This window comes from Canis lupus, chromosome 29 (assembly GCF_003254725.2).
Source record: "Canis lupus dingo isolate Sandy chromosome 29, ASM325472v2, whole genome shotgun sequence".
Lineage (NCBI taxonomy): Eukaryota > Metazoa > Chordata > Mammalia > Carnivora > Canidae > Canis > Canis lupus.
Genome location: NC_064271.1, coordinates 1,495,021 through 1,511,753, shown reverse-complemented (window position 1 = coordinate 1,511,753; position 16,733 = coordinate 1,495,021). Strand labels below are relative to the sequence as shown.

Here is a 16,733-nt window from a genome sequence, read left to right as displayed (position 1 = left end):
TTTCCAGTCTGTGCAAGAGTCATAGATAGAATGTTCTGAACTCATGTGAAATAAAAATTTGGAAGACTGAAGTCTAGTTGAGTACCTGTCATGTGGTGAACAGACAGTAAATAACTATTGAATAAATAAAAGAAATATTTCCACTGGAATGTGTTTAGCAAAGTCAACACACATCTCCATTGTGTGTAATCTTCTTAATCTACAATGATAGAATTCATGTCCATGTCCTGCGATTTTTGAAAATTAAGTGATTTTATAAGCCAGTTTTCTATATGTATTTTGACAGCCATAGTACTATCACAGAATCACAGAAAAAAATTAAGATGATAAGTACAATAGGCATTTTATGTGACAGAAGTGCGCAGATAAAGAAAAATTATCATTCTTTTGGATTGTACTTATCTCTAACAGAGGCAATAAGTGACTTAAGAATTGAAAAACAAGAATTGCAAGAAGTGCATGTAATAAAAAATAGCAGTTATTGAAAAAAATAAAAATTAAGAAAGAGCACAAAAATTAACATATTTCTGTCATTAACCTTTGAGGATGCAGAAGAAAACTATCTATAAAAGTAGAAAATCCTTCCAAATTCCAGCTCTTTCTTCAATCTTTGAAGCTGATTGATTATGCATGTTCACCTCCAACGCCTTGTCACTTGAAATTACTTCTTTATATCAAATTATTTTGGTTCAAGAATTACGCACATACTCTCTCAGGCCAATTGACCTTTTCATATCTAAAATTGCAACCGTAGCAAACCATAGGCTTATTTCCCCGAGTTTGGGGAGAAGGACAGTTGCAGCTTTTGCCGGTGTAATAAAGAATTAAGAATTACTCTAGATATCATATACAATTTACCAGGAGCCCTTATTAAAGAATGAGATTTCTAAGCCTCAGCTCAGGACCATTGATTTAGGATTTCTGGAGATCCATCTGGAGATTCATCTGGAGAACCTAAGAACCATGTGGAGATCCCAAGTTCCTAAGAACACTGAGTTTTCAGAATTGCAGGGCTTCAGCTTTGCTAAAAAAGTATCTTCTCTAGGCAACAATCAAGGCTGTCACAGAGGTCGCACTATTATAATGCACCTCCAACCATTCTCCCTGTATCTGTCATTTTCATTACTTAGCACTAGAGAAGTTACTATTGCCATTAGAGGAAACACAAAGTGCTTCACCTAAGCACTGTAAATAATGAATTACAATAATTAGCTGGAGAGAGATTTTTCTTGAAATTTAATATTTTCTGGAATTTTGAAAGAACAAGGACTATGGAATAGTGTTAAAAGGTAGTTTTCAAAAGGAAAATATTTGTCGGTTCAATTGGAATTAATTGGTCAGTTACAGATTGGTTACACTGTTTAAGATATGTGTAAGAAAAATTAATTAACCTCCACATTACCCCAAATTTCTGTTTCAATCCTACTCTGCTGCTTTGAATGAAGCCTGCTTTGCTTTCAGTTTGGGACCCTGCTTCTGGAGTCCAGGATGCTGAGCAGATTGAGCTCCTATATTTGCCATCAAGCACACTCAAATGTACTTCTATCTTAGGGACCTCAGAGAATGTCAGCCAGATGGGAGGAAGCTAAAAGGATGCTTTCTGCACAATAGAAAGAATAAAATTGTGTCCTTCCAGAATATTAAGCAGTAATAGCAGTAACAGGAAATAAATGGATATGTGAAATCCATCTAAGATGATTAAGAAAAAGCAACATGAATCAGTTTATGAGCTTTGTCTGTCTTCTCTCTTCATGGTAAAATTCATCTTGAAATTTGAAGATAGCTCTCTTTAGAGCTTTTTAAGACTGTATAAATATTTTCAAAGGTAGTTTATCTGAAAATAAAATGTTGGTCATTCTTCCTTACAAAGGAATTTCAAAATTCTAATGTTTGTAGTCATTTAACATATAAATCTTATTTCCATTAACTGTTCATTCATTGATTAGAAAAACTCTGCTAGGAATGATAAAAAGATAAAACATTTATGAAGCTCACATTCCAGCTGGCCGTTAACCAAATAATTACTATAATGCAAAAGATTTAACATATTTTGGGTTTACAACCTGGACCCAAATAAATTTCAATCTATCTAGTTAAAAATGATAAAGCAAAACCTTTATATCTGACCAATTTATATAAAGCTATAACAAAAAAATACAAGTCATTTTTCCCGAATAGCTGCAATACATACTTGGTTAGAATGAATTTAATTAAAATGTACTAAAATGTTGAATGAAATTTGTTTGAAGCACAGTATTAGAATCACATACTTTTCTCCCTCTCTGCTTTTTGGAAGCCAGATACTTACACTGAAATGGGAGAACATTTTTTAGACACCCAAGCTGAAATGCATTCCTTCTAAACTATTGAGGAAGGAGAGTAACTATGCAGCACTCTCTTTCACTAGTTTTTGTTTTGTTTTTATGAAATAGTTATAAGATTTTTTAAGTGAAACTCATAAAGAATCTTTAAAATAATAGCCATTTGTTTATCTATTTGGTGTAAGAAGTAGGGTAGAAATGATGCAATAAAACTGACCTGGTATTCAGAAAATTATATCAGAGACAGGAGATGCTCATGTGGCTGTGCCCTACAGAACTCCAGGCATTCACAAGAGCTGTGGGAGATGTCCAGCAACTTTACATGCATGCTGCTATGCGGTGTGATTTTGGACAATTCGTAGGTCACCCTGAGCGACTTTAAGAAAAAAGTACACAGCCCCAAAACTGACCAGACCATCTCTCATCCCCATTTTAGTTGGAAAGAAACACAGCAGATAATCTGACCCCTATATAGAATATATCAAATTCTTCTCTTGAAAATAGTGCAACAGGAAACTAGATATACCACATAGAGTGTGGTAAATTGTACTGCCTATTTTTTCTGCCTAGAGTGCTTTTCACAAAACTGGCTGCTTCCCCTTTTTAGGATTCAGTCCCAAATCCACTTTTTAGTAAGGCTTTCCTTAAGTATACCAATTAAAGAAGCCCTCCCTCACCTCTGTCCCACCTCCATCACTCTCCAACAAAAGTACATCATTTCCTTTACAGTGCTCACCGCTGTTGGAAAAGGTTGTCTTTGTTGATTTAGTGTTTACCCTTCTTTGCCAAAGCTTAACACTTCTTGAGAGAGGGGCCAGCTCCAGCTAAAGAACCATTGTCATTCTTTTGACAAATATTTGTTGATATGTCAGAAGCTGGGTATAAAATGTTGAGTAGAGCAGACATAATCCTTGCCCTCGTGTAGTTTATGCTGCAGTTGGAAAAGCATACTATAGTGCAGCAGAGAAAACTAATACTTAAACAAATGTAAAATTATAAGTGTGATAAGAGCTAGAAAGGAGATAAATAGGAGCTATGAGAGCCTATAATGAAAAATTTAATTTATTAAGTAGATCGAAGAAGTTTTCTCTGAGGAAGAGACTTTTGAGCCAAGATTTTAGAGATGAGTAGATGTTAATTAAGTGAAGACAGTACAAGCTGAGGGAACAGACTGTGGAAAGACTATGTGGCAGGAAAGAAGCTGACACATATGAGAAACTGAAGGAGAGCTGACATAGCTGGAACACTGGAAGCTTTGGATAGTGATATACAAGAATAGATTATGGAGATCTGCATGGGCTAGAATATGTGGGGATTTGTATGAATCGTGACTATAATCTGAGCATGATGGAACTATTGAATATTGTGCATGTGCTAGTGTATGGAGGATGTGTGTTCACAGGAGAGTATAATCAGATCATGTTTTGTTAAGATGATTGTGATTGATCTGTAGAGGACACTCAATTGGAGAGATCTAAAAAAGGGTGCAGGTAGACCACTTAGGATGCCATGGCCATTTTTCTCAGGAGAAATGATAAAAGCCTGGGCTCAGGTAAGTGCTGGTGGGAAAGAAAATAAGTAGGTGGATGCAAAAAATAAAAAGAATAAAATCAGAAGGACTCGGTGTTGGCTTGGTTATAATTATCATGGATAATGAACTTGTTTGAACGGATGAATGGGTTGCCATTCTCTGAGAAAGAAGAAGCAACAAGGAAATATTGTGAGCTATTTGACCATGAGCTGGGCTTTGGCATGTTCATTTGGAGGATGGCATTGGGAGGATGGATAAATTATGACTACATTTTTTGAATTTCTATGAGTGAGAAGTTTAGTTACTCTATTCAACTTAATTATTTTCCATCATTACTTTTTAATAGGCAAATGGTATTCCTGAATTTTATTTCCTACAACCCAAACTTCTGCATAATGTATGAAGCACCAAGTAGTCCTAAAATCAAGCTAGAGGACTTTAACTCTAGTGAGAATTGATGAACTGGTTGTGGTTATTTTATCTGTAAAAAATGTGGGTTAATAACTTGGAACCTGCTATCAAAATCATACGTCAAAAAATCATCGGAACCTTAACATATAATTTCATAGAACTTGAGCAGAAATATTAAAAACCTAGTTGCATTTAATACAGACATCCAACCAAGTCAAATAATATTTCATAATTTCAAATTAGAATAACTATAGCACATCTCAAGTCATATGGAGTTATGACACTCCTGTGATACATTCAGCCTCCACTATTTATTATCTAACCAGTAGGCAACAAAGACAGGTAGGGGATGTTTGAACTAAAATAATATACTTATGCTATTATCTATGTGTGAAGTACTTTTTAAACACAGCCCCAAACTAAACTGTAGGAAAATTATGTTAAAAGCAATTAACTAGAATTTATCTGGAAGGCATTTTGTTCTCTTTACTTATATCATCCTCATTCTATACAAACTCTGAGATAGCACACAGGAATCCTTTCAATCTTTAAAAAATTCACTTTACTATTACTTTTCTGAAAGATTCCTTACATATTTTTTTCAGAATCCCTATCTATCATCTATCTATCTATCTATCTATCTATCTATCTATCTATCTATCTATCATCTTTCTAATCTTCCAACCATCCCTCCATCCGTCCATCTATTCTCACATCTGTATTGTATACTAGCCACTCTAATATATTTGACTAAAAATCTCATGTAAAATCCAAGTACTTTAAAAAATAATAACTTTTTGCAACAGTAACACTAAACTACTATAAAACCAGTATTTTTGACACATTAAAAATATACAAATACATAGGCAAATGATGTAATTTAATAAATGCTATCTTTCTGAGTAAACAAAGTGAATATCAACTTGATAACCTATTTGGGAAAATTCATCAAATAACCTAAACAAGCAATATGTTTACACATATACCTAGTGGCTAAGAAAAAAGGAATTTGTTTATAATCTTAAAGTCTCACAACTTACCATATTTGTTTTGTCATTTTTTTCTTACTTTAGAAAAAAAAATGAGTGTTCTATCACTAATTTAATCTTTATACTGAAGCCAAATGATAGTCCAAAAATTTAATCAGCCTCTATAAATTATAAAAAAATATAAATGCAAGCAACCACCAGAAAAGTAGTAACATGAAATAATGATGTGCTATTGAGTGGGCCAACATGATATATGAGTCCCTTCATTGACAGCCAAGTGTTAGAGAAACACAAATATGTATGTCTCATTTGGAAACAGTAGTAAATAGTCAGTTGTGCTCATCATTGCAAATGGTCATTCCTAATATTTTCTTATGGTTATGCAGTTGGGTTAGAATACAGTCTTACTAACAACTGTGTGTGCTATCCTGGATGTTTAATGCAACAATAGTCACATAAGACTAGTGACATTGATCTGCGAGAATTCACCATCCCTAATTTCTAATGCCTCACATCTTACATTGAAAAATATTTGCTAGTAGTATACAGAAAAGTTTTAACTGAAAGTCATTTAATATTATCTACCCCGTATTGAGGAAAGTAGGGAATATTCTAGCCAAGGTAGGAAATATTCACATTCACAAAATGTGTCCAGTGCTTCTTTTTTTAAAAAAGATTTTATTTATTTATTCATGAGAGACACACACAGAGAGAGGTAGAGACACAGGCAGAGAGAGAAGCAGGCTCCAGGTAGGGAGCCCGATGTGGGAATCGATCCCGCGTCTCCAAGATCAGGCCTTGGGCTGAAGGCAGCTCTAAACCGCTGAGCCACCGGGGCTGCTCTTTTTGTCATAATGTTTATTATTCTCTAATTATACACAAAAACATCATATTAGAAAATTTGAAAAGATACAGAAAAAATATAAAGAAGAAAATTAAAATCACCTATAATTCCATCTCCAGAAATAGTTACTGTTGCCATTTTGAAATATTTCTTCTCAATCTATTATTATAAACATATATATATAACACAACTAAAATCACACCATATATAGATCATTCCACATTGTTAAATATTATTTAAAATCATGCATTGTAAAGTGTACACAATAACAAATTAATTGCACGTACAGCAATATATTTTTAACAAGCAATATGTTTATGGGGGTGTTTTATATTTCCAATGTTCATGATTAAAAATACAATTTTTGCCACTGTTGTCTACATTTCTGAATTCAATTCCCTTTAAACCATTGTTAGGCATCAATTTTTCCTTTCTAAGGCATAATAAATTATTCAACAGACATTTAGAGAGTCTAAATTTTTTTGAAAATATAAAGACTTTTGAAAAGTTTTTGAAAAATAATGTGGATAGGGAAAAAGCTACTTCATACAAATCATTACATTTGAAGACTTATTACTTTAAAAAGGTACATGTTTTCAAAGGCATACTTTTCCAATATTCTCCACGTTGCTGATACCACTCACAGCAATAGTCTGTATAATGAGGAAAATGCCTAATCTTTTGCTGTATGGGTGGCTGCAGAGATACTATCTCATAAATAGGATCTCCAGCAGGTTTCTGTCTTCTTATAATGAAGAAAAGTCATCTGGAATAGCTTAGTACTGAAAGGTGTGGTTCACAAATATAGCACCTCGGCAGGTGGAATCCTCTTGATTATCAGAGTCAGCTATTAACACTGTATAAAATAGTCATTACAACAATATTCATTGAATTTCCATACACAGATAGCGGAGAAATACTTAGCTATAAGGTAAGTTGTCTTTATAGTCAGAGTAAAGTGGAAAAATGAGTGAAACAGTTACCTAGATAATTCAAATTAATATACTTGATAGCATATAGGATACATGTTTTCAACAATTAACTCCACTTTGATCTTTTCTCTTTGATTTTTGAAAATATCAATATTTATTAATTCTATTTCAAATTTATTATATGTAAAAAATTCATAAAAGCCCTTATGTTTTATTAAGATCTATGAAATCCATTATTATTTACTCTTTGTATTACATTTGGTCATTAGTAGTGTCTAAAAAACTAAAATAAGTATTTTAGAAACCATTAGAATAACAACTGTACTATTCAGTGTGTTAGGATTCAAAATATGTAGAAACACTTGTATGCAAACCCACCAGTTCAATCTTCTGTGTAGTAATTGGCACCATATAGAAGCCAGTCAAAGTCAGCAGTGGAACTGAAATAAGTTGTCCAGGACAGGGACTAAATAATTGTTTTCTGTTTGTTTTTGTTAAGGTGGTATCTGATAGTTTTGTCCATTGGAAAATCACTATTTTCCCTTGTAATGAATAAGTATTTGGGGGGAGACACTCTGAGAAGAACTCATTTCTCATACTTGTCCCCATTTATTTTAGCACCCAATGATAATCCTTGCCTGAAACAATCATTACTGTAATATATGTCAAGTAGTAATTCTCTTTTTCCATCTACATTTATTAATTCCTTCTACATTTATTAATTAGAGTACTACAATAAAGAGCTTTCCCTTCTCTCTCATTTGTTTGTTCATTTACTTATTTATATCAATAATGATTAACAGATTTTATTTGCTCCAATGGGCAATTATCTGTTACTATCATTATTTTGTTGCTGAAATTGTCCCAGATTTGGCCAACTGGGTCGTATGTCATTTTGACATATCTCCTCACTTTTTGAGCATTTCTTTCTTTCTTTCTCTTTCACACCATAAGATTGTCCAAGTTCTTTTTTTTTTCTTTTCCTTCCCTGTTCTGGAGCCAACTATTTCATGTTTCCTTTTATTAGAGTAGATATTTTTGTTTCCTGAAAGTACCATAAAAACAAATTTAGAACCTTGCCTCTGACTCTCAGTCTGTTTTATCACTAAACAATGACAAAAATTGTCATGTGACTTTTCAGTTTCTCTTCAGTGGCAGAATTAGAAAAAGTGTTCACAAATTGACTGATGGTTAACAAAACAGGTGAGCAAATATCTTCTCCATCTCAATCCCTTAAGTATGCTTTATATTAAAGCCTTCATCACCATCAAGAAATAACTATTTTTTATCCCTAATGGTTAACATAGTAATTGCTACCTATATTGTTTCATTCTGGTAAGGAAATATCTTTTTTTTTTAAATATCTTTATCAGAGAAAAACTAAAACATACCCACTAGCAGACAGATCTTTTCTTCTTACATCTGAAGGCACAGGTTCAGAATGGAAAAAGGATTTAAACCACCAGCTAGATTCTGCCACATTTAGTAACCCTATCAAATAAAAGTCATATTACTCTCTTCTCAAACACATTTGGAAGACTAGAAACAAAGAAAATATTAAGAGTGATGCTGATAAGAAATAAACCAAATACCTTGTTGGGATTTGTCATCAGGTATGACATTAACAGAATCTGTTAAAGAGCTAACTGAAGATATACTGGTCTCTGAAGGAAACAAATGATAATCAATAAACAAATAAATAATTGGCAAACAAACACAGACATATTATTTATGCATAAACTTCCAAGTGGCAAAGTAGCATGGTTTGAAATTATTTACTCCTGGATCATGACTTCATGAATCAAAAAATGGATTAAACTGTCAATTAAAAAGTCTTCTGGAAAAAGGCATATTCCATGTTACTTTTTTTAAGTTTAAGATAGTTTTTTTAAAAGATGTTATTTATTTATTCATGAAAGACACAGAGAGAGAGGCAGAGACATAGAGGGAGAAGCAGGCTCCCCACAGGGAGCCCAATGCGGGACTCAGTCCCCAGACCTGGGATCACACCCTGAGCCGAAGGCAGACGCTGCTTATGATACACCTAGTTGGCAGTAGCACCCAGGTATTCCAAATAGTCATCTTTTTTCTCTTGTCTGCATAGACTTCTTCTCATTGGCTGTCTTCTGTTTTTGCTGCATTATCTCAGAGTCCTTTGTTTTCTCTAAGAGGTAGTTGAGGTAGTTATCCCCTTTTATTTTTCTCTTCCTAATTTCCGAGGATTTCTTCATGTTTTATGGCAGGAAAGTTCTTGCTGATTTCTGCAGGCCTTACTGACCACTAGACCATGCCTGGGAGAGAGATACTTGGAAGAGCAATGGTCACCTAGCACACTCTTACATTTTCTATTAAAAAGATATATTTCTTTTCATGGTGGATGATTCTTTCTCTCTCTCTCCATAGATAGATGTAGAACTTAAAATATAAATGTCACCAAATTCAAAATCTTAGTAAGTACAAAATCAAGAATAAATTTTATTGTACTACATTAGAAATATTACATGTGCATATATTTAAATGTTCTACAAAAGCTACAAGTTTAGAAGGAAAGGAATTTAAATAATAAAAATTTTATTTGTTTTATCATACGTATATTTTAAACCTATAAGTCTTTTAAATGATCTAAATATAAAAATAACTTCTATGGATATAACACTAAGTAAATGCAAATAGTTTAACAATTTTATAAAAATAATAAGTTAATAGACACGTCCAACTTTTACCTACAAACAATCCCTGAAATTAGAATTTTCTATATGTGGGCATATTTTCAATAAACGATAATTTGTTTCTGAAATGATTGTTTCATTCTATGAAATTTCCAAATTTTCCTTAAGAATCAGTAATTTTCTATTCAGCTATGAATACTCAGAAGTGGATAAATAAATAAAAATAAAACCGGCCAAATAGAAGCTGACCTATTATCCATAGCAGAAAATGGAAATGAAATAATCCTTGAAGCAGTCATATCATCCTTTCTTTTCTAAGAAACAGTCTTTTCTTCATGTAAAATTGTCAGCTTTTAATATATCCTATTAAATGCAAGATACATGAAATTAAAACATAATTATGAAATATAAGATTATTTTCACTTATTTACAAGTGTTGATGGTTTCATTAATATGATATAATATGGCATACTTAAAACAAAGAGATGAGCCCTGACAATATTGATTCAGAGAGGTCTGAATGATCTCTAGTCCTATTTTCTTCACTGTTACAACTGTCAACTTTCCTCCCTTAAGCTCTGACCAGGACATGATAGGTATGTCAATAATATCCCACCAACATCACCTCAAATCACATTCTCTAGGAATATCCTCCAGTGATGTTATAACTTACTTCGATAATACTGATTTTTGGCTAGCAGGCAACCAATGGAAGGTACTGATGCCATGGATTTCCCTGTGAACAAGCGCCCGACTATGAACAGCAATCTAGAAACACTGACACAAAACAGATGCTGTTAATCACATGGAGTGTCCTTTTCTTTTTTCCATACCTTTTTTTTTTGGCAAAGCAACATAGTCTACCATGTATTAAATATCTGATAAAAAAAAATGAAAAGCTTACACAAAATTGTGATCATATATTCTACAATAAATAAAAAAAATGCAATTAATGTGGTTTTTGTTTGGAAAAGCAAGAAAAAACATATATATGTATACTTATATGTATATGTACAAATATATACGGATATGTGTGTGTATATACATATGTATGTATATGTGTGTGTGTGTGTGTGTGTGTATATAAAACTATCCAAGTACAGACAATGCCCACAACTTGTTCCATCTGAAACAAATCTAAAGTTCAGTCAAAATAGTGTTAACACAGCCATGATATAGTCACTCACCTTTTTGTTTTCTCCAATCTGTTCTTTTAAAATAAACATGTTCTAAGGTTTCCTGAGAAAGCACACACTTGAAGGGTGGACGTGACCCAGCAGGGACAGCAGGCAGGCCAGGAGCACTCTGCAGTGAATGTGGGCTTGCTTTGGGACCCCTGAGCACACCTTATATTTAGAAGGCTGAAACCTGAGCTTTGGGCACAGCACCGAGGGAGGTGAAGGCCTCTGCCTGTCTGCCCTTCCCTGGGCCAGACGCCAAGCAGGGCTGCGGCAGCAGGGACAGACTGTCAGGTCAGAGCTTGGACTCTGGTTTGTGCAGAGTAGAGGGTGACACCCACGCATCCCCCCTCAGCCTTCTCTATGTTCTCCCGCTCTGGGGACGCACCGTGCTAGGCTCCTTGGGAGAAGGGGTCACTGCAGGCCAGCTCACAGAACTGCTCATGCCCCAGACACAGTGATACAAAGCAGAGCCACAGGAAGAGCTCACAAGGAGGAGCTCAGTGAATTAGGAAGTCCTGTGGGAAAGGACATGCGCTGCAGGAATTTATGGACGGTGAATCAGAATTTCCAGGGAGAATGATAAAAGACAGATGGCAATCATGGGTAATGAGGGGAAATTAGTGACTGTATGACATTGTATCGATATTACTTATTGAGTCAAAAGCTCGATTTATATTCTCATTTTAGTAACATCCCTTCTGTGAGCTGTTTGCCATTTCCTGCAGTTTGTCATGAATCAAATTGTGGCTCACCTTATTGAGGGGGTGGGAGGATTCTCAATTTATTGTTTCAATTTATTTAGTAGCTATTGGTTTTACCAGCTTAAAACACAAAATTATTCATGTCATCTATGTTCAAAACATTGATTTTAGTATGCCATCATGGTTCTTTCTGACCATCTAGTCTACCTGATTATGGCTCCTGTAAGTTGCAAGTACTGTTTACTTACACTTTTTCTTTTTGTCTTGATTAGTTTTGCTAGGGGTTTCCCTATTACACTAGATCTGTCAAAGAACTACTCTTCTGTTTCTTGATTTTATATTTCATTATTTTCTGTCTTGCTTTTATTCTTCTTCCTTTTACTCACTTTAGGGTTATTCTTATTGTCATTTATTTCAAAATATTTTTGTTAACTCCAATTATGACATTTTTTGAATGTTTGATTTAAAAGTGCTTTTCTTTTTCCAAATATATACATTTAAAAAATATTTTTTAGTTTATTTCTAAGCCCATTGTATTGTCAAGAGAGAATGTTTCATTTTTATTCATTCTTTGAGATAGTTTTTGAAAATAGCTTTCTGTGTATTTGAAACTCAGTTTGTGACCAAACTGAGCTTTCCAGGGCACAAGGGCTAACATTGCCAAGGCATACATCCCAATAGCTGCTGACTTTCCTAGACAATTCCTCTAAAAAGTGGGAACCCAAATCCAGTCTGCCTTCCAACAAGCAGTTGGTTTAGTTCTGCACTGAGGAAGTTGTTCCCATTCCCTGAGAAGGGAGAGCTGCTAGAACGAAATACATGTTCACCATAAAAACCCTCACCCTGTTTGCCTCTTACAGGAATAGTGAGAGTCTGGGCCAGGAATGTTTTCTCTCATTGACCCTTTGCTCACAAACTTTCCCAACAAATCCTATTTCTCAATCCATAACCATGCAATATGTACGCACTGTCCTGACAGCTATTGGACTCTGGGAAGCCATGCAGAAGGCATCAGGCTTAGAATGTGGCAGGAACTAATTAAACGAGCAGGGAAGCATCTGCTCAGGTCACACCTAGGCAGAATAGGAGAGGCCTTCTGTCAGCTATGACCAACTCTCCGATCCAAAGTGCCCAGTGGAACTGACCTTGTTGGTTAAGTCCAGGTCATGTGCTCACATCAGGCTCCATAGAGACAACATATCCTTGCATCAAAAACTGCTAACCATACTTCAGGAACTATTCTTTCTTTCCTTTTTAATATTTATTGGGCATAGTCCACCCAACTGGGAACTACATTTCTCAACCTCTCTTGCGGCTAGGAATCAGTGTGGGCCAGTGAAATGTGAGAATTGAGTGGTTCATCCTCAGGGTCATCTCTTTAAAGATCAATTCGCTTGCCCTGGACTTCTTGCACAGAGGTAAAGGTCATAACGCAAAGCCTGGTGCGACTGTTCTTACATCAGAATGAAATAAAATTCTCTTTTTAGTCATTGTATCCTGTTACTATTATTCAACTTATACTACATCCTGACCATTAAAAGCACTCTAACTTCTGTAGTGAGTGGTACAGAGTGCCAGATCCCCCAAAATAAGATGTGTCCTCAGATGCTGGACTTCCAGGTATCCAATGGACTGCCATTGTCCCTATTCCTAACATGCAACTGGTATTGAACAGTTTTAGGCACTTTCTTCCACTATGGCAATCTCACCCCACCACCTGCTCTTATTACATGTTTACCTGACCTACAAGTCTCTCTACCCTTTTCCCTGATCCTTTGAAGCAAAGGAGAATTAAGTTCAGTGACTTCTTTATGTCTGGGTAACTGCCAGGTGGAATAATGAGTCAGTTGCCAGTCATACAAATAGTCAAACATAAAAAAAAAAAAAGTCCCAGTCTTTATCCTCCTCACCTTTGGGCCACATTCTCCCTAATCAGGCTCCAAACATTAGTCACAGTGCAAAAACACTGATCACTTATTAATAAACACTGATCTTGATTCTTGAGGTTCCTACCATCTGCAAAGCCACTGGGCAGGTGAGTGGTAGCCAAATCTGTGAGGGCAGGAACCAGTTCCTTCCACAGTGCTAACTCAGAGACAGGAGAAGATGGCTGTCTTTCTTGGTGCAAAGACCATTTCTCAGTGGGCAATGTCTTCAGGATTCTTAGTTGCTAGCTTCCAAACTGCTGTCAGCATTTTCTTTTTTGTGACAAGGCATCTAAATGAACATAATAACTGACAGAACTCCCCAAGGCTCAGCACCCTACATTCATCAGGCCTGGCATGGCACAATATGGAGAACTTATGAGGAGATTCAGGACAATTGCTTTGTCTTCCTAAATGGAGATACTTAGGTGAGCAAATACACTGGAAGTAATAAATATGCTAGAGCCAAAAGGATTTCATTTCAATTTTCTCTTATTTTTATGATTTGAGACATAGATAAATATTCATAATTATCTAAGTCAGTGTTTCCGTCTTGTGAATCCTATGCCTGCTGAGTTAGGTAGTTGGCTGTCAGCAATGATCAGTATAACAACTTCTTGGAGCCGAGTGAAACAGTTTGGAGACATAAACACACTTTCTCTTTCATGTCTCCCACAGCATCTGTAAGATGGAAAAAAAATCATGGGATTATTATTTTTTTTAATTTTAGATTGCTTTTAGATATCAGATCAAAATCCTAAGCATCGCTTTTCTTTGCCTTAATCTAATTACTTTCATTTCCCACAAATTCCAAATCTAAATATGAGTCTGCTTATTTTGATATGCAAAAAGATCCTAATCTGAATGCTTGGAGTACCTTTTGATCTGACTGAGGTGTTTTAGTCTCTGTTCTTAGGAAAACAGATACATCTGCACACAGTTTTCTGGAGACCTCTCCTCCCCAAAAAACGAAAGAATGGAAGGGGAGTAGTGAGAAGAGGTGACCTGTGACCTTGCAGGCTGATTTCATGAAGAAAATAGGGTAGTGCATCTACATTGCTCCTAACTGAGGTAAGGCACCGGGTCTTTGCCCCTATATATCAAGTGAGTCTTTGAATGGGCATGCCAGTGTAAGGGTGAGTACATTCAGCTGACAGAGATCCTTGGAGAACATCTGCAACCTGCCAGCCAGCAAGAAGTCATGATTGTTGGGGATGAGCACCTTTCTCCTAAAGGGAATCTAGGCAGCACAGCCGGATCCCCAGAGGCCACCCCTAACATTGCTTGAATCAAGTGCTTTCCAGTTTAAGTTCATCCTGTTTGGGGCTTCTTTTACTGTGAAAACTTACAAGAGAAAGGTGAGTGGAATGAATTGTAATTCCCACCAGGGAAACTAGACTTATGTCACATCAGGGAGCTATGCTCCCATCCTTTACTGTGCATCCTGTGTTTCCCTTACTCTTGGCTTGTGCCTCTGCTAGTCCAAGTGATCTGCCTGGAAGACTGATCCAGATCTTCATCTTTGAGTTTAATGAGCCACTCTTCATTATGCACTTCTTAAGCTGAGGAAGTTTGTGTGGGGATGGCACATTCCCCACAAAGACCTATTTTTATGACTGGCCCTTCTTGGCTGGCTCCTGAGAACTGAGCTCCTGGAACGTTCTGTCTCATAAGAGTGTTTTTGCATTTCTTTGGCCTTGAGCCAAACTGCACCAGTTGTTTGGAGGATTTATTCTAATAATGTGATTTATGAGGGTCTGGGGTTTCAGTAACTGAAGAAAGTCATGCAGGGACTATATGTGACTGGCTCTCAATAAAAACCCTGGATTTAGTATGTACCAAGTGAAACTATGAGAAGGAACACCTAGAAGCTTATGCCTGGTTTCTCCAGACTTATCCCAACCAGGGGAATTTTTGGAAGTCCATCATTACCTACAGAATCTAGCTGGTTTCTATAGAGATCAGGCAACTAGACTAAATAGGTATATGATGGTGACCATCACTTATACATTCTTCATAGCTTTAGAAGTAGAATTAATATCAACCATTCCTCCCAAGATACTGTTTTAAAATTTTGCTCTCTTAGGCATGGTGTGTGGGGAGCCAGTTTTGGAGGCTTCCACTGGCTTTTCCTACTAGTCAATCCTATACCACAGGATAATGACCAATATGGTGTTTCTGTCAACCAAGGAAATGGCCATTAGGTCCAGTGAACAGAGGAATGTGATCCAGACCTGGGTCAGGGCTACATTCATGACCTGAGTTCTATAGCTTTCACTCTAATAAGGATGTCATGAATGATGTTTCTGATTCCTGGGAATCAATTTTAATATAGTCCTTTGCTTAGAAGTCTTCAAAATGCCTATGTGTTTCCAATTATTTTCAAATATATACTCCACGATGTTACAGAATCCTAACTCATGGGAACCCAGCCCTCCTTAGAACAATGAATTCCAGGTATGATAACTGTCTAGGGTCCATAGGAATCAGGAGTATTTATTGACGAGCTGCTGTTACGATCATTGATTTTGCCTTAATTGTATAAATTAAGCAATGTTCTTGATACTGCTTACCTATATTGGACCTAGGACCACCATGTTCTACAAGCCATCTCACTGTAGATAAGACTCCCTTTGTGGCTACTCTGACCTTACCACCTATTCTGATTGTATTCGCTGTATTCTGATTGTATTCCGTGAATAGAATTTGCTGTTGTATTCACTGAGCTTCAAATGGTCAAGTGCTATCACCTGATCTCCTTTTGGGGATCTTGTTACCACCATTGCAATTAGGAAGACAATTATATAAGAACACCTTTTATTCTGAGTCTTGAACTATAGAGAAAAGTCCTCACTGCACTTCTTAGTGAAGCTGGTGATCCTCTCTCCCATGCATTCCTTCTCATTTTGTGAAGACAGATTATCTCCTGGGAAATGTAGTCAGTTGGGTCTTCTGGCCTTAAGTTGGATAGCCACTCTAGCATGACCATTTCTATCTCAACCATCTTCCACAGCAATTCTTGAATTTCTCTTTTACTTTGTAGGGGCCATTGTTGCTTCCAAGAATCATCCTGACAATATATTAGCATTGCATGGTGGCCTTGCCAGGGTGTTATATCCTGTATCATTGGAAATGTCACCTTTATTAATAAACTTTCCCATTAGCCAACTTCATAATTGGTATTTCCTGACCCAGCACCATAAAGACCTAGTTACATTTGTATTCGCCC

The 16,733-nt window shown here is 35.9% G+C and overlaps 1 protein-coding gene across 9 annotated transcripts; it reads right to left on the bottom strand.

The window, feature by feature from the left end:
- Positions 1-5,910: 5,910 nt before the first annotated feature.
- On the bottom strand, positions 5,911-11,412 carry PPDPFL (pancreatic progenitor cell differentiation and proliferation factor like). Of its 9 annotated transcripts, XM_025477698.3 has the most exons (5): positions 10,885-11,393; positions 10,371-10,474; positions 8,621-8,692; positions 8,420-8,519; positions 5,911-6,952 (listed from the first exon to the last, which is right to left on the bottom strand). In XM_025477698.3, exons 2-5 carry the CDS (start codon positions 10,423-10,425, stop codon positions 6,940-6,942), a joined length of 240 nt encoding a protein of 79 aa, XP_025333483.1. In that variant the 5' UTR covers positions 10,426-10,474; positions 10,885-11,393; the 3' UTR covers positions 5,911-6,939. The 9 variants fall into 9 exon arrangements, 2 of the variants coding, with proteins under 2 accessions (XP_025333483.1, XP_025333482.1); XM_025477697.3 differs by having other exon boundaries at positions 5,911-8,519; positions 10,885-11,395; XR_007407134.1 differs by adding an exon at positions 9,947-10,060 and having other exon boundaries at positions 5,911-8,692; positions 10,371-11,407.
- Positions 11,413-16,733: the final 5,321 nt, after the last annotated feature.

Bases quoted from the DNA above. Each gene is read 5' to 3' on its own strand.
- PPDPFL (XM_025477697.3), bottom strand. From the start codon at position 10,425: ATGGCATCAGTACCTTCCATTGGTTGCCTGCTAGCCAAAAATCAGTAT. The intron at 8,693-10,370 runs GTAAGTTATAAC...TGTTTCCTTCAG, and splicing joins CAAAAATCAGTATTATCGAA to AGACCAGTATATCTTCAGTT. The intron at 8,520-8,620 runs GTATTTGGTTTA...TTTATTTGATAG, and splicing joins TGATGACAAATCCCAACAAG to GGTTACTAAATGTGGCAGAA.